The sequence below is a fragment of the Mesoplodon densirostris genome, chromosome 4 (assembly GCF_025265405.1).
Source record: "Mesoplodon densirostris isolate mMesDen1 chromosome 4, mMesDen1 primary haplotype, whole genome shotgun sequence".
NCBI lineage: Eukaryota > Metazoa > Chordata > Mammalia > Artiodactyla > Ziphiidae > Mesoplodon > Mesoplodon densirostris.
Window position 1 is genome coordinate 127,716,553 of NC_082664.1, and position 18,635 is coordinate 127,735,187.

Below are 18,635 nucleotides of genomic sequence, written 5' to 3' on the forward strand. Positions count from 1 at the left end.
ATTTCATTTACTGGAAGGTTTTAAGACAAAATTATCACTTCACCATTGGATACTAAGAGCATTAAACCAGTTATTGCCTGAGCAAGAAAATGCCACACAATCTACTGCTGGGAAATTAGAGAAGTTAAATGACTTGGGCTGCCTGATTACTGTAACAGAGGCACCTCATATGGAATTCCACCAGTCTCTCCAGTTCCCAGCCTGCCAGGCAGCGCTGTTTAACATATGGCCCCATAACCATACTGCTACTGAAATCATCACAGTCTTTTGTGTTTATTAAGATAATTCTTATCCAGAAAAAAGTGCCCCCCTCTCTGATCAACTTTGATGTTTACAAAAATTAAAAAACAAAATTTACTAAACTACATAACCCTATTAAGGCATGTTAGAAATTGACTTCCAGAATAATGGAAAATTTTCAAGCTCTCAAAATTCTGCTATGTTTATAGGGCAATTCTTAGATTTATGGAAATATACACTTCACTGAGAGAAGAGTGTATTAATTTTAAGCCGCTCTGTGGCAAAATGATAGCTTATTTCTACAGTCTTCTTAATTTGATTTAATCAAGACCAACAGATCTGAGCTTCAAGGGATCAAGTTATAGTATGTCCTACAGTGACAGCTTCCATGATGAAAAGTAAACAATAATTGAGGAATCCAAACATTCAGTTTATTAAACTAAGGCTAGTGAAGCCATAGCAGGAAAAAAAAGCTGCAGTCATTCGGGACAAGTGGATGATTTTATAAAGCTAAAATCAAAAGACTTAAGACATGGAAAAATTCATAAGTATGAGGAAGTAATAAAACACAAAAATGACCACAAGAATTACAAATATATTTAAATCTCAGACCTGGGAACTGGACTATACACAGCCTTCTAGGGGAGAAGAGAAACGCCTTATATGTTCTGACAGCACTGCACCTTTGGCTTGTTTTCAGTGGTTGGTGGAACATGAATAGGAACCACATTGTTGCTTGGAGACATGTCATTTTCACGTCTGTCTGACATTTGCTTCTGGGAAACAATGCGGTATATCTCTGAGTAAAAAAGAAGAAACCAACACCCAGTGTGAACAGACCCATAAATCGTTGATAAAAAAGATACAGAGAGGCAGAAGTTATATTCATAAGAGAAAAAAATGCAAATAAACTGAACAGAGACTGCATATACTCAAAGTTTTACTTTCAAACAGCCACTGATTCTAGTCAACCCATTATTTCACAACAATTTCCCTTAGGGTAAGAAGAGAAATAAAGGTTTTCCATTTCAGAGGGAAAGGTTTGCCAATCAGTTAAATAAATCTTTGTCTAAAGAGATTACACAGTTTATGGGCTTAGATCTAAATTTCTACCCTTACCAAAAAAACCTACATACATTGACACTGTACCACAGAAAAATATTTAAATCTGCATTATCAGACACAGTAGGTATTTCTGTTGGCTACATAGGGAAGCATACAACTTCATAAACAAGTCAAAATCCCAAAGGACTCTTGGAAAAGAAGAACAGAAAGATAATGTTTATCAGTGCCTCCTGAACTAAAGTTAAACTGTAATGAAATAATTATTCAAATCAAGCAACTTAAGATTTTCTATGACACTTATCAAAACTAATTGTTTAGCATCTACCTCTTCCACTAAACAAACTAGTGGATGAGGAACGTTGCCTGCCGTATCAGTAAACAAAGGATGATGGGCCATCAAGCCATCAGCCACTGCAACCACCCCCCTCTCCCACGGTGCACCCCGAGGGAATTCAGGATGGAGAAAAGTAGGATACTGGCCCTAGATAGTTAAGGTGCATATCAAAGGAGTAATTTCAATGAGCCCAGACTCTTGCATCTTCCCATACAAAGAAAGGCCCTAAATTCATTAACTTGAGATGTCTGGTTTTCCTTAATTAACAGTAATCTTTTGATGTTCCAGACTACCTAGTTTTTGTTCAAGGAACTCCTATATATCCTGGCTCCTCCCTTACCTCTTCAGAACAGTCTCTCAGAGCTATCTGAGAGGCTGCCTCCTGGGCTTAAGTCCTCAGCAAGTCTGCCAAATAAGACGTAATTCTCAACTTTTAGGTTGTGCATTTTTTTCAGTCAACAAACTATAAGGACCAAAACTGTATCTACTTAATTCACTGCTGTATCTCCAGCATATAGTAGGGGTTTGATAACTAAGTACATGAATAAATGTTATTAAATTCCTCTACAGCAAGTATCCTTATTTAATATATTGTATTTGGTCTTACAGTGCACTGCCTAAAAGTAGCTCCCTCTGACTATATAAACTCCTTACAAACAAAGAATGTATCTTACCTTTGTTCTCAAAGTGCTCCCTCCAACAACAAAAAAAAAACCTCAAAAGGTAAGGGAATTCTAAAAATGGGACAAACTGACATGATATGCCTCCTATTATGATGGACTATGAAGTATAATATATTCCTATGAATGACACCTATGTATTCCTACCAAAAATGTTGAAAATGAATTTATCATGAGGAAACAATTAGATAAATCCAGATTGAGGGACATTCTATAAGACAACTGGCCAAGACTCTTCAAAAAAAAGTTACTGCCACAAAATACATTTAAAGATGAGAATAAATGCTTCAGATGTGGGCTACAGCCCACCTATTTATATTAAATATACGTTAACCACCTATTTAAGTTAAATAAATACAATTCAAAATCCAATTCCTGGGCCTCCCTGGTGGCGCAAGTGGTTGAGAGTCCGCCTGCCGATGCAGGGGATACGGGTTCGTGCCCCGGTCTGGGAGGATCCCATATGCCGCGGAGCGGCTGGGCCCGTGAGCCATGGCCGCTGAGCCTGCGCGTCCGGAGCCTGCGCGTCCGGAGCCTGTGCTCCGCAACGGGGGAGGCCACAACAGTGAGAGGCCCGCATACCGCAAAAAAAAAAAAAAAAAAAAAAAAAAAAATCCAATTCCTCAGTCCAATAGCCATATTTCAAGTGCTCAATAACAACCCGTAGCAAGTGGCTACTCTATTCAGTACCCAGATATATAACAATTCCATCAATGCAATGTGTTTTCCTTGACTGGATCCTAGGTTTAAACTGTAAAAACCAAATCTATAAAAGACATTATTAGTACACCTGGAGAAATCTGAATATGAACTTGCACATTAGATAATACTACGTAAACAAAGTTCTTGGATATGATATACGGTATTGTGATTATGTAGGAGAATGCCTTTTTCTGAGGAGATAAAATGCTCACGTGTTTAGTAGTAAAGTGCCATAATGTCTACAGTTTGCTTTCCAAAGATTGAGCAAAGGGGAAGAAAAGTATATTTACACATATAGAAATAAACCAAATGTGGCAAAATGTTAATAACTGAGGATTTTAGATGAAGGATATATGGGTGTTCACTGTATTACTTCTGTAATATTTGAAAATTTTAAAAATATAAAGTTATGGGGGAAAAAAAGAAAGTGGAATCATATTTTCAAATGTACGAACATCATTTGGATTCTAGGTTGAACTGTTAAAATTTGAGACAGGAAATTTTAATATTGTTTGGATAATAGAGGACAATAAGGAATTACTGCCAGTTTTTAAATGGTTTTGTTGTTACGGGTTTAAGTCCTACCTTTTAAATATACATCATGAAATGTTTACAAATGAAATGATGTAATATCTGGGATTTGTTTCAAAATAATGGGGGAGGGAGTAGGAGGAGGAAAGATTGGCTCTGAACTGAATGAAGGTTGTTGATGGCTACATGGGAGCTCATGATAGTATCCTACTTTTGGTATGCTGAAAATTTTCCATAACAAAAAGTTAAAGAAAAGGAAATGTACTAACTAAATTAATACATTTTTTCCAAGTTAAAAACTAATTTCCCTAAAGTTGAATAACAGCAAACTGTAATCAACTGAATATGTAAACTAACAAAAACACTGACAGCTCGTGTGCCTTCTCTTATGCTTTTTTGGGGGAAGCAGGTGGCTAAAATTTATGTTTCAGAAGGTTGACAGTGGTTCAAAGTGGTGCTTCAAAGAAGCACCAAGAGAAAAAATTAGATTCCAATAAAGAAAGGCAGACTAGAATTTAAAAAAATAAAAAAAAGGATATGCAGGACGTGGTGTCTTCATTTGGATTCTTTTCATTAAAAAGGGATGGGACCGGGGCTTCCCTGGTGGCGCAGTGGTTAAGAATCCGTCTGCCAATGCAGGGGACACGGGTTCGAGCCCTGGTCTGGGAAGATCCCCATGCCGCGGAGCAACTAAGCCAGTGCACCACAACTACGAGCCTGAGAGCCACAACTACTAAGCCTGCATGCTACAACTACTGAAGCCTGCGCACCTAGAGCCTGTGCTCCACAACAAGAGAAGCCACCGCAATGAGAGGCCCGCACACCGCCACGAAGAGTAGACTAAGAAAGAGTAGACTAAGAAAGCCCGCGTGCAGCAACGAAGACCCAACGTAGCCAAGAATAAGTTAATTAATTTAAAAAGAAATTTTAAAAAGCGATGGGACCAGAGTGTCTAGGGTAAAGAGAAAGACAGTCGTTCAATCAGGTTAGTGACTAAGAAGTAAAGATAATCATCAACTTACTGAAAAACTATACCATTCATTCTTTATTCTTTATGTTTTCTCCCTAATCCCCAACTGGAAGGCTCTTCTTTCTCAAGTGCAAATGATTAAATGTGACCCTCTACTAAAAATTTAACTTCTTTACAAGTGGTTTTAAATATTACATTAGGGGAACCAAAACAAAAATTATTTTGCAGGTTCTTAAATAAAAAGCAAATACTGGAAGAAAGGAAAAAGCAGAGTTCTCAGAGAACACAGAAAGGTAAATAATTAAAGAGATCTCATTACAAGGAAAGAAATTTGAGCAGTGTTATAAAACTGCCTGCAAGTACTGCATACTGTTTTGTAGAAGTAGATTATTACTACATTGCTACAGTCACCAAAAAGATGTCCGCTAATAAAAATGCCACCCAAGGCAACAAAGAAAAAGGAAAGTGCTGATCAGAAAATTAGGAGAAATTTTTTCTTTCAGTTAGAATGGGCACTAAGAAGCTACACAAGTAATTTAACATCTCTTGAGGCTGGGTGTGTCACTTAAAAAAAACTTTGATAAGAAAATATAAAGCAGGTACCTTCTAGCTGGTATCTGATTAGAGAAGGTTATTTAAGTGGGGGGAGGGGAACAGGACTAATAACTTGCTAAACCAGATGCAAATATTTTCCTCTTTCAAGGGCATGTTCTCCTTTAGAACCAAATGTATGTGATATACCAATTCCTGTGCAGACCCTTTTCAAGAAGTCCAAAGGACAGGTAAGGTTAGAAAGAAAAGGAATTCTGCTTTATCGTTCTTATAACAGGATCTCTTGTATGAGATCTAAATATAAAGCAAAATATTAGTATAAAATAGCTTTAAATATAACCGAGTAAAGTTAAATAAAAGACATATGCCTATTTCTACTCTAATGAAAATATGGATCAAGTTTCAAAGTAAATTCTAAGGAAGTTAAATGCAATAGCTCCAAATTGGGGAACAAAAAAACCCCAAATTCCTCAGTCCCTCCAAAAATTGTGAAAATAGCAGAGACCTGAGTTATCCTACTAAAGCCTACATCAGAATTTGTTAGACCTTCTTCAAACCTACTGCTCACTATATAAGTTTCTTGAAGGTCAAAAAAATGCTCTGATTTGACTGACACAAGGTTGCTACATGAAAAGAATCAAAGCTACTATGTCTGATTAAAAGATCCTCCCTACTCCAATAAAATTAATGCCTGAAAAACCCTAGCCTCACTTTTAAGAGACAATATGCTAAGTGAACTAAAATTCTTTCAACCAGGAATTCCCTGGCAGTCCAGTGGTTAGGACTCCATGCTTCCACTGCAGGGGGCACAGGTTCAATCCCTGGTCGGGGAAATAAGATCCCACAAGCCACACAGCGCAGCCAAAAAATAAAAATTCTTTCAACCACAGAATTAAGAATCTAGTCTCCATACTACTAAGATGGCTTGGACTTATTAATTACACGGAGAAACTTGGAGGACATCATCATAACCAACATCACCAGTAATTAATAAGACAAACCAATATCATGAGCCTTCTGATATGATGCACTGAGAACACTTTTGTGGTATTCCTGCTGAAAATACATAACCAGAACTGAATCACAAGGAAACATAAGACAAACCCAAATTGAGGGACACTACAAAATAACTGACCCATACCCTTCAAGAAATGTCAATAAACAAAAGACAAAATGAGGAACTATTCCAGATTAGAGAAAACTAAAAAGAGTTATGACAACTGAATGCAATGTATGATCTGATTACAGACTGTCTTTTGCTAATAAGGACATAATTGGAACAGTTGGCAAAACCTGAATAAGATCTGTAGCTTAACATTGATGTGGTACTATTATCTAACTCTCTAATTTTGATCAATGTACTATGGCTATGAAAAGACTATATCCTTGATTTTAGGAAATACACGCTGAAAAGCACTTAGGGATAATGGGCAACATGTCTGTCACTCTCAAATGGTACAGGAAAAAAACAGTATTATTTATATATTTAGAGAGGAAGAAAAAGAAGCAAGCAAGTGTGGTAAAATATCAACATCTGCGGAATATGGGTTAAAGGTATTTGCAAATATTTTGTACTATTATTGCAAACTTTAAGTCTGAATTTGTCAAAATTCAAAGTTAAAAGAAAAAAATAATACAGTATAGGGCTTCCCTGGTGGCGCAGTGGTTGAGAGTCCGCCTGCCGATGCAGGGGACACGGGTTCGTGCCCCGGTCCGGGAGGATCCCACATGCTGCGGAGCGGCTGGGCCCGTGAGCCATGGCTGCTGAGCCTGCACATCCGGAGCCTGTGCTCCGCAACAGGAGAGGCCACAACAGTGAGAGGCCTGCGTACCGCAAAATATATATATATATACAGTATGGAAAATATGGATTAATAACATCCCTCAATGAACTTGAGGATGAAAGAAAACAAAGCTGCACTGAAATTTACAGGCTAAGCAATGTATCAGGCTCACTCATGCACTAACCAACCACCTCCTAAAAATACCATCAGCAAAATTATGTCATGAAGTTACTGTCAAATTCATGGTGTCAAGAATGGCATGGGTCGATTCTAAAAAAAAGCAACACAGTTAACTTTGAAGTAACAATGGAGATACATTTTCTAATACATAATTTTGCATCTTAAAAAGTAAAAAGCTATTTTTTTCTTCCAGCAACATCAAAATACAACATAAATGCTCCCTTAATACTGTTAACACGTAAGGCAGAATTAAGCCTAATGAGAATACTGTTCTATTTCCTGTTTTTTTCTATGCATTAATACTCCCACTATTATACAGAAAAGTTTAGAACAAACATCCTAACACTTGCAAAACACAGATGTCTGCTGCCATATGCAGTGATCTCTGATCCCACAGATCAACACTGAGATTTATTACAGGAAGCTGAGGAAATAGTGGCTACATAGAGAGGAAAAGTGGTAGTAGTAAGTGAAGCTCAAGCCTTGTTTGCTTTCAAGCAATATTAATTAAGCAGTAACAAAAGCTTAATCAAGAGTGAATTTTAAGAGAAACAGCCAGATGTTCATCATTCAGGACAAAACAGATCAACTTAAAGTATGTATCACTGCTTATTGATTAGTTCATGTTTGAACAGATCATACGTTCAACGTTACAAAACAATACATAAAATAGTTAACTGCAGATGGAAGAAAACACTTGGCCTCATTTTCACTCAATATGAGAAAAAAACGGGCTATAAATTGAAATCAGAATGGGCTAGAATTATAGCAGAGATTTGACAGGACATAAAAAATAACCCAACAAGGACTAACTAAAGTTTTTTCAAATGAGGTTTTTCAGAGGCCTGAAGAGACTCACAGACTTTGAAGATGATTTAATTCACTCATGTTAAGACACTGAATCTTAGGACTAGAGAGGTTCACTGGCTTTAGTTACACAGGGAATGAGAGCAAAGTGATAAAAAGTAAAGCCTACAGCTCCTGGGTCTCAATTGAGTATTCAACACATTGACCCAAGAGAAACCACACAAGTGCTTAAAAAGGAAAAAAAGGATTTGCAGACATACTGCCTATTCAATCTGATCTTGCTTGCTTGAAATAATCTGCAATGAAAGTTGACACAAAGATTCTAAAAGAAAGCTACTGTGTTTACTATTTTTCTGATAACAGAAAAGAATTCTAATAAACCAGGTATGTAAATCATCAATATAGTTTATTTTTAATGAGTTTTTTTTCATACCTTAACTGCTATTTAGCTACCGATATCAAATATTTACAATGTACCAGGGACAGCTAAGTATTTTACATGTACAAACTCATGTACTCATTTTTGGAGTCTAGAGTAGATGTCTCAATGACAGACAATTCTTTTCTGTGAGTTAGGTTATAGAGACAAAAACCTTTAAGTCACAACATTAACAGTCAAGTCAAATCATATCACAAGGTATTTATAAATACAAGCCCTTACTTGAAAGAAAATAACAGAACTTCCAAAACAGATTTCAACTTTACATACGAAGAAATTAAGGGCTAGAAAGGTTAAGTAACTTGCCGAAGATTATAGGAGCTAATTAATAAATGGAGCAGCCAGGACTAGAAACCAAGTCAGGCTTCTAAGCCCATGTTCCTAAACCCTAAGTTTTATTCCCTACATTTTTACAGTAAAATAACATTTAAAAGCTAAAATCTGTTGGTCTCCAATACAAGTGCTGCATACGAAGAATAACAATTTTCTTACATTATAATTGGAAGCTCATTTATTTAACCATTTCTCCATATATATTCTTTAGACCACATAAGATCACTATATATCAAGACTATACTCTAAATTATGAGTTCTTAAAAGTAATATACAGGGACCTCCCTGGTGGTCCAGTGGTTAAGACTCCACGCTCCCAATGCAGGAGGCCTGGGTTCGATCCCTGGTCAGGGAACTAGATCCCTCATGCTGCAACTAAGACCCAGCATAGCCAAATAAATAAATAAAAATTTTTAAAGTAATATACATTTTTAAAGTACTTAAAAACAACTCACTGAAGTGCCTATTAGAGGATTAAGATTAAACTTTCAGATGAAGTGTTCATTCTATTAAAGACAGGGTAAATATGAGTCAACATAAATAAAATGTCCTCTTATTCCTGAGGTTGACCTGGTCTACACATCCACATTCCAAAACAGCATGAATTTTGTTCCTTTCCCACTACTTATTTAAACTTTTCAGTATGTAATCACTGACTGATTTTCTCCACAGGTAACACCTTGCTTCTTATCCAATAATAGATCACGGCAGAATTTTACTTTTTGTTTTCTCATTTAAGTTTTTAAGAATATATTTTTCCCTGGGTGCTTCTATAACAAATCAGAACCAAGAATGCCTTTTTTTACTGAACTTCAAAAGGACATTCATATCTTTCCATAAATGGGATTTCAATATTTATTTTCTAAAAAGTACCATTAAGCATTGCTTTGTGCTTATGACCATGAAATATGGAATTCATGGACCAAAGTAATAACAGCAGTGAACAAATTATTTTCAAAGTATTTTTCCCACTATAAACCAGATGAATTAGGATGATTAAAGCTCAGCAAGCAAGGGTTGTTAACTAATTTTGTACTCTAAACAGGTCTTGCGATAGTAGCTTTCAAATGATAGTCATTCTCAGTGTGATTTTATAGTTTAGTTTCCTGATTAATTTGTTTAAATTTCCTTCCTAATACTTCAAATTCCCACTGGTATAATCTAAAAATGCAAGTCTCACCTGTCAAGATTGTCTGAAAAGCAGCTTCTACATTTGTAGAGTCTAGAGCAGATGTCTCAATGAATGACAAACCATTCTTTTCTGTGGGGAGACACAAAAACTTCAGTCTTGTCAAATTTTAATACAAGGGATGTATTAAAGCTTTCAAAAGGAAAGTAACAGAACTTTTTTAAAGCCCAAGACCTCCCCAACTTCTTGAGGAATAAGAACACATGTTACTTCCACGTTAGTAGATTAAAAATGACAGCGAGAAATTTTCACTGACTTCTTAATTAAAATAAATACTCGTTACATCTAAATACTACCACTAGCAATGAACATTAGGCATAATGTAGTAAACTTATCAAATACTCAGCTAATTTCATCCCTTACTGGGCTTCTCCCCATCAACCACATAGCTATGGTATGAACGTGGGTGGGTATATGTGATTCACTCAGAATTCTGTGACTGTATTATCTGAAATAAAGCTTCTCTCCTAGAAAACTGAAAAACTGTGATAGAAAATTTTATTCACAGCATAATTAATAGTGGAAGGTCACAATTTTCACTAGTCAAGAATGTACAATGTTGCCTTCTAGTAGGCTGCCCCTACCAGTACGGAGTCAACAGATAGGCAGATCCTCTATAAAGCCAAAAAAGTTACAGCTCCTAAGCAGCTACATCCCTGTTGGTCCTTGACCACTCCCTAGGCCACTACTTTTCGGACACACATAGAACAAGCCTTAGTAAAACACAGACATAATGGAAAAAGGCAGGAAGCACAGAATAAACATAGATTTCATCTACCCGTTCCAGGGAGAGAAAAGAAGACAGTATTCATATTCAATTTTTGGCAGCAAAAACTCAAAATACTAGTTTTAATAACTCAAAGTTAAGCAAAAGAGTCGTACAGTCATCACACACTTTCAAAACAACAATACTTGTTAAGCGTTCATGTTTACCTTTCCAAAACTACTGTAACCGATTACCCTCATGGGAGGGTTATCAAAACTGCAAGAAATACAGAATCACTGTAATATCACAGAATTCATATCACTAACCTGCAAAAGCTCTTGCTTCATCTGTAGGAACCGCCCTGAGATGGCGCAAATCACTCTTATTGCCCACAAGCATGATAACAATGTTACTATCAGCATGATCTCTCAGTTCTTTCAGCCATCGCTCTACATTTTCATACGTGAGATGTTTAGCAATGTCATAAACCAATAAGGCACCTACAGCTCCACGATAGTATCTGAAAACAGAAACATGTATTTAACTATTAGAAAACAACCACAAGATGGAAGAGAACACCAGAAAAGACTAAGTATATGGAATATATATATATATATATACATACACATATATATAGTTTTAAACACACTTATAAATTTTAGAATCCTAATACCGGAATTCTTTAAAGGAAACAAAACAGTACCTTTTGCCAATACCAAAAGTCAGCTAATTCACTTTGGTAGCCTATTTCACAGAACTCAAAAAAACTATGAGACTTACGCTGATGTTATAGCTCGGTATCGCTCTTGCCCTGCCGTGTCCCATATCTGTGCTTTTATTGTTTTCCCATCAACCTGGATGCTTCTTGTTGCAAACTCTACTCCAATGGTGCTCTTGCTTTCAAGATTAAACTCATTTCGAGTAAATCGAGACAGGAGATTACTCTTTCCAACACCAGAATCTCCGATAAGGACAACTAAAAAGACAAAGAACTTAATGTCAGATGAATGAGGCACACACATTCACAATGCCATCATGTTTTAAAGCAAAAAAAGACAGGGCATCTGATTTTTAAAAAGGGATGAGGGTGGGGGTGGAGCTGAGTGCCCATGTTATCAATCGATAAAACCAATTTATTCTTTTTAACGTGTTTCTACCTGCATAGTGACTTCCACACATCATCTTTCACACATCATCTGCTTAGCACAGATAAAGTATCCTGTCTCACACATGCAAATTTTAATCATAGGTCTACTAGGCACTGATGACAGGCTAATGCATTAATTTAACAATCAACGCTATACCAACCTTACTGCCTTAGAAGGTAATAACTTGAAAGATAAATCCTAAACCAAATGAACAATTTGTGATATGAAAATGTATTAGACGTGAAAGCAACAAAGGATGTTAGTGCCCTAAGTATGTTCTACTTAGTCTCATCAAAGCCTGGATGACCTCAGGACTCATACCTAGGCAAAATGAAACACACGTAACACAGAAGGCATCAAGTTTATAAACTTTGCCACCCAGATCACAGAAACTACAATGGCCCTTTCATAGTTACATTTACCAGACTGGCAGGAGACTAGAGACCCCTCCAAAAACAAACACCCCACTAAGTTTAACAGGGGCCCTAGAAAGCTGACCAATAACTCTGACTTACTCTGAGTCAAAGCCAAAGCAAGGAGGGCCTACACTTTTACTTACGACTTAATGAATTAAAAAAAAAAAAGGTTTGATTAGATGAATTTATTTCCTATGATTACTATAGGAGGCAGTTTATTTACTAGCTAAATACAGTGGATTCTTTTTCACCTAAGGTGATATTACACTTCAAAAACAATGGGGCAATAGGCAGTCAATTTGTTTTAAAGCATTTCTATCTGAATTTAAAGAACAAATGAGTTCACAGGTTTACAGAATCTGAGCTTGATAACATTTTTTTCCTTGGTAAAAAATTTTTTCAAGATTTCAGAAAATATTATACTTATTCCTACTGTTGACTACTAATGCTGCTTCTTAGTTCTTATTAGTTAATTGACTTATATACCAGGACTAGATAATCAAACATGTAAGAATAACACCAGGAATAAGACCATGCCTTACTAAAAGAGACTGGTATCTGGTAGAGGGTGGCAAGGGCAGTGAAAACTGTGAGCGCTCACTGCACTCAGGTCAGAGGGCAGAGTCCATTACGCATTCCTTCCTTGCCACAAGAGCGGATATAAGCTGGCCTCTGGTCAGTCTTGGAGAGAGTACAATTAGCAAATGCATATCTTTCTGGCCTCGTCTATCAGCTGATTCAGCAAGAAATCATCCCGGCAGCAGTGACCCCATGCAGCAAAATGCATAGTTATTTCTAGTTATATAGTCAATTAGAGGTGTCAGAGGTACTGCAGCAAACACAGATAATACAGTAAATGCTTTAATTTGGATACCAGGGAAGAAGATGCTAAGCTCGTGAAAGTAACGTACAAAAACAATGCACTTCCAATTTTATAGGATAGTTGGTTGATATGTTAGTTCTCAAGGTCCCCCATTCTAGATGTGAAATGAAATCCCAGTTTCAGTAATCAAGTTCACCCCATTAGCAGGGTGTACTCACTGCTGCCTCTTAGTGTAAGAGGCTGGATGTTCTGCTGAGGAAAACTTTGAATCTTTTCTGGCCCCATGCTAGCACTGAGGTATGAAGGTCTCACTTGAAGTGGGAATAGGACAGAAGGGAAAACCCAAAAAGCTGAACGTTTCTACTGCACAGGGACTCAGATACATCAGATATATTGATTTAGAAGCCAGTCATTTAGTTTAAAGCCAAAGAGCAAGACATCTAGAATGATAATGCCTTTGGAAAATAAATAAATAAATAACTCAAAGAACACTTTCTCCATCCCACAAAAACTCTAGTACTTTCAAATTTTGGTCTCTTGCCTTTCAACCTCCACTTTAATGATTATGTTCATTATCTCCCCATCCTCAAATCTTTATGCCATCATAAAAATATTTAGTGAGGACGTGTTTTCCCCTTGATATAACCAATTAATTTTAACATAAAATTAGTACCCTTATCTGAAAATAATTCAAGATTCATGAATACTTTATATAATATAAAATAGTTATCTCAACTAGACATGGAAAAGGCTGACAGAATTATGACTAGCAACTTCTTAAAGGATTGTATCTTAAATGACAACAGAAGGTATTGGTTCTTTAAGAATAGCGCTGCCAAGATGATGCTGAGAAATGACACACTAAGGAAAGCTGCTTCTATTCAGTTGCCAAATGAGAAACCACACCAAGAAAGGTTATATTTAGGCTCACTAAAAAATAAACAAACTAGAATGGGTTAAATTACCTAAACAACAGAAGAGAATTTACTGCCTATGATTTAAAAAAACAAACCAAAAACCCGAAAGTTCATGGACTCAGACTTAATTTCTAATCAAAACAGTTTCTCTCATTAAGATGACAATACTTAATTGATTTTTTTTAATGAGACAAACTATATGATCACATCCTATAGTTCAAGAAAGGAATTTGAAGTTTTTCCTATACTTTCCATAACTAGTATCTTAGGTTAAAAGTACTTCCACTTTAAACATTTTATAACTATAGCCATCTACATAACATATATATACGTGTGTAAGCATAAATTAAATAACAGCATCTGTATATGAAACATGTATCACATTTCTAAAATAACCTGATAATATTCATTACCACTTGGTTAACCTCATCTGCTGAATTTTACGTATCATCTCTAATATCTAATGCTAAATTTGGTTCATTATATATCAAATACTACGCTGCTAAATGCCATAAAAACAGAATATACATATTAACTGACCATTTTTAACAAAAATTTCCAACTCTTCAACCACATTTAGTTTTACACACTCTCTTGCAAACTAGCGTACTGGATTAAAATTTAATTAAACAAATCAGCCATAGTATCTCAGACCTAAAAGTTATCACCTGAAGGAGTAACTGATAATTTTCATACTGGCTTTTATAAATAAACTTGGAGATCTTTCTACTCTTTCAACTATTCATAGTCCAATCTCACCAAGAGTCTTTAAAATTCTATAAGGCTGAAGTCTAGACAAGTTTTTCTAAATTCAGCAGAACCCAAATTGCTCAACCAAAAGTTGTGAAAGAAAACCTATCAAGATGCAAGACAGCAAAGTTCCTATGATCGGTCCCACTGGCAATCAGCTGATGTTAATTACTACTGACCTTCAACGAGACTGAAAAGAAAATGGTGTATACTACGTATCCAGGTATTTTCAGAAAATGTGACTCTGACTGAATTGGTGTCTACCACAATATTTGTAAATAGGAACTATGATTGATTCATACTTCATTTATGTGTCCCAAAGGGCCTTAACCACATTGTGTGTAAATATTTGTGGAATTAAAGTTTTTAAAATAAAAAGTTAAGTTTTAAAAATAAAATTAATTCCCCACCTCCACCAAAAGTCTCACTGTTGAACTTAACTAAAGATTAATGTTCAAGAACAAATACATAGTTTAGAATAATGCTCCTGCTCTCCCCACATTACATTCCCACTTGGACCACTCCATCCTACACCAATCAAAATATTCCTTCATTTCCAACTGGTTAGAGTTACAAACTAATTTACAATTCCCTCAACTCTTGTTTGCTAGGTCAGTATTCTTCCAGCTAGACAGCTGCAGCTCATCTCAGGGAATAAATCTATGTAGAATGAAACCACTTAAAATGAAATTATTGTTGCTTCACTTTAAATTATAATTGTATAAATAAGAAATTGGCTATATAATCATCACAGAAGTTAAAAAGTGACTCATATCCTGTAAGAGATTTTAAAAAAGTGGAAATCTTTCTCAGCAGAATTTTTAAAATACCTTATCAAACAGCAAAATGTACAACACATGAAACCATAACCCATGGAAATATAAAACACTTTAGGAGGTCCTAGTTTTAAGTTTCTTTACTAATACTTAAATGCTCTTATAGTTATAGATTCAGGTTTAAAAAAAACCCCGAATTCTTTCACATTATTACCATTTATTGAGTCCTCACAGAAGCTAAAATTTTACAATCAGTCTCATTTAATTCTCACAACAGCCCTGAGAGGTGTTTTTTTTTTTTTAATAGATGAGGGAACTGAGGCTCAAAAAAGTCATCTTTCCAAAGGTCACAAAGCAAATGTAAAACCTGAATCAGTATTTGAACCCAGGCCTGTGAGATTCCAAAGCCCTGTGCTCTCTCAATCATTGTTAGTAGGATGGTCTAAACCCAAAGCTAAGTTAAAATTTCTTAAGCCAATCCAGGATACTGAGTATTCTTTGTGAGAAAATAACTGGCTTCTATAACCAACATTCAAGTTCTAAAACAAACAGGAGAAATACTCTGATAGTCTATCTCGTCCTAAATTAATTACTTCAAAAGTACCTAGCTGCCCACTGCCCTTGCACCTTGTTTAACAAAACAAATCTCTCTTTAATGACTAAACCCCAGTCTCCAGGGTCTCACTTAAGTAACTGCACCAGACCTCAGATGCCTTCAGCCAAGAGTGTGCAAACTAATTCATGTTTCTTTTTTCTATTTGCAAAATGCATTAAGTACCCTCTTCTCCATAAATGCCTTTCCACTATCAGGGGGGTGGGAAGGTACTCACCCTATATAAAAATTTCTGGCCCAGAAGAATAAGTGGTGATAAGGGCATATCATCTGCTAGTGTGCCAAGATTTGCAAAGTATTGGTAAAGCAATGTTTCCTGCTTGTTTAGTCAACCATTCTTAGCACCCAGTGGCAAAGTTAGAAACAGTCACCAAGCTTAACATTCTTTTTAAACTCCACCCTCCACTGTAAAGCTTTAATAGCAATGGCTTCTTCCTCCTTGGTAATGATCTTTGTTCAGCATACTACTGATGGCTGCCCTCCTAATTCAGGAGCCGAGAAAGACCATCAGAGAGAGCACATTCATCCAACAAAAAAAGCATTTAGTGTACTCTTCTCTCAATGAAAACTGTGTCCATTATTTTTGTTGATTAAAAAAGAAAACTATTTGGATCCTTTCTGGACTAACCAATAGCAATTCTTTTTTTTCACTCCTCACCCTCCAATATGTTTTGTCCAAGTGCACTACACGTTTCCCTACCTTATGAAAAATATTTAATTTGACCAAAGAGCACGCAACTTCCCCATGCCGCTCCCCCCTCCACCTCTGGGAAAAGGTATGCGGCCAACTAGGACTCTTCCCTTCCTGTTCTAAAAACACCAAAAGGTTGGATCCTCCCAGTGTTGCAGCAGGAAGCAACCAGTCCACAGCGATAAAGAAAGCTAGTATTTGTGCAGCGCACAACCTTTCCTGCTCAGGAACTGGGCCTTCAGGTCTGGCAAGGATAACAGCCACCACCCATCCGCAACCCCTTCTCTCGAGCAGAGTCAAGAGCTATCCCAGGCTGTCTGCCGCTGGGAAGGGAGGGTAGAAGAAAAAAGACTAGGTGGCAAGTCACATCGGTCTGCCGGGTCACTGCGACAAGTGCGCGCGTGGGTGCTGGGACGATCCCTCCTGCCCTACCCCCCCCCAGCGTCGGGGGTCGCACACGAGACGTGGGAGAGCTCTTCAACTATCTGGGGAGGGAAGGCAGAGAAAGAGCTACCAATGCTGGGGGCAGTGCGAGAAGGTTACTGACCGAGAGAACTGTGGGGCGGGTGGGGGTGGGGCCGCCGGCCCGTGCGGCTTTTAACCAGGGCCTGGCCCCGCTGATGGAAGAAGAGTGCTAGGAGAGGCGTCTGTCCGAGGAGAGGGGAAGGGGCCCTCCCGAGAGGAAAGGGCGACGGATAAGAAAAAGACCTGTACTGGGAGCGTAGGTCGAGGGAAAGGTGAAGAGCGGAGGGAAGGGCCTGTCAGAGGGGCTCAGGGAGGGTGTATACTGAGGGGGAGGGGGCGCTCAATCCGAAAAGATGGACGGTGGGAGGGGCGCCCCTTTGAAGGGGCCCTGGAACCCGGGGAGGAAGGAAGGCGATTTGGGAGACAGCAGCCGGACGCGAGAAGGGCGCAGGATAGGGGCTCTGAGGCGTCCTCAGGCCTCTGGGGAGGTCGCTAAGAGACTGCTGTGTGGTGAGGATCCCTTCTGTGACAGGAGGGAAAGGAGCTGAGCTGGGAGACCGAAGGACGAACCGCACACAGAGGAAGGGCTGAGAAAGGCCGATCTCAGGGCAGGGGCAGCCCGCGGGCGGGTCCCCCGGGAGTGTCCCGAGCCCCCGAACCGGGACTCGGGGGAGAGTTCGAGAGCCCGTGGCCTCACCTTTGAAGAGGTAGTCGTACTCGTCGTCGCGGGTGCCCATGGCGCGGCCGAGAAGCGAAGGGGCGGGAGCAGCAGTGGTACCGGTGGGACCAGGGGGCGTCGCTGCAGGGGTAAACCGAGCGCCGAGCTTCAGCAGCCGGACCCGGTAAAGAACCCCTCCCTGCCGCTACGCCACTTCCGGCAGGCCCCCGCCCCTAAGGGGAAGTACTTCCGGGGAGGCGGTGCCCCGCCCCTGAGGCTAAGAAGGGCGGTGCTCTCGGGTTTCCCTTACGTTTTCAAATTCTCGTCCACCCCTCCCCCCGCCTCGGAAGGCTCAGAGCGGATACTGAGTCCTGGACTGCCGGCTGACCTTCCTAGCGGCTGCTCTCAGAACTTAATGGTCTCTCCCTCATTCCATGCGCCGCCATGCCGCGAAGCGGGGCGCTGGGGAGCACTTCAGCACTGCCTATGGCGGTTGGTTTGTGGATGGGGGCAGGGTTCTTTAAGGATTAGAGAGCCGAAGGCGAGGTTGTGCGTGTGGCGGTTCCATGGTGTAATGGTTAGCACTCTGGACTCTGAATCCAGCGATCCGAGTTCAAATCTCGGTGGAACCTACACAGCTGGGTTTTTATGTTCCTGGCCACGGTTTTATAATTCATTTACTTATTCACTAGGTGACTGTACACCTACGGTATATGTGTCCTTGAACTAAGTAGGGACAGAATGTCACAAAATATTATCTTTGCCCAGGAAAACCACATACCTTCCCCTCTTCGATTTTGTACTCTCTGTCACCTAGGTGTCTCCGAAGTAGCCTCTGCTCTTCGCCCTTTTTTTTTTTTTTAACC

General features: G+C 38.6%; 1 protein-coding gene and 1 non-coding gene across 2 annotated transcripts; one reads left to right on the forward strand and one right to left on the reverse strand.

Moving 5' to 3' along the window:
* Positions 1 to 649: 649 nt before the first annotated feature.
* RAB11A (RAB11A, member RAS oncogene family) lies at positions 650 to 17,993 on the reverse strand. The gene is made up of 5 exons (XM_060097147.1): positions 17,809 to 17,993; positions 11,293 to 11,488; positions 10,839 to 11,032; positions 9,798 to 9,878; positions 650 to 1,039 (listed from the first exon to the last, which is right to left on the reverse strand). Exons 1-5 carry the CDS (start codon positions 17,846 to 17,848, stop codon positions 900 to 902), a joined length of 651 nt encoding a protein of 216 aa, XP_059953130.1. The 5' UTR covers positions 17,849 to 17,993; the 3' UTR covers positions 650 to 899.
* Positions 17,994 to 18,329: 336 nt separating this feature from the next.
* Positions 18,330 to 18,401, forward strand: TRNAQ-CUG (transfer RNA glutamine (anticodon CUG)). The gene has a single exon. It is a non-coding gene; the product is annotated as a tRNA-Gln (tRNA).
* The last annotated feature ends 234 nt before the right edge of the window (positions 18,402 to 18,635 follow it).

Bases quoted from the DNA above. Each gene is read 5' to 3' on its own strand.
- RAB11A (XM_060097147.1), bottom strand. From the start codon at position 17,848: ATGGGCACCCGCGACGACGAGTACGACTACCTCTTCAAAG. The intron at 9,879-10,838 runs GTTAGTGATATG...GTCTCCCCACAG, and splicing joins TGAAGCAAGAGCTTTTGCAG to AAAAGAATGGTTTGTCATTC. The intron at 1,040-9,797 runs GTGAGACTTGCA...TTTTTTACTCAG, and splicing joins TTTTCAGACAATCTTGACAG to AGATATACCGCATTGTTTCC.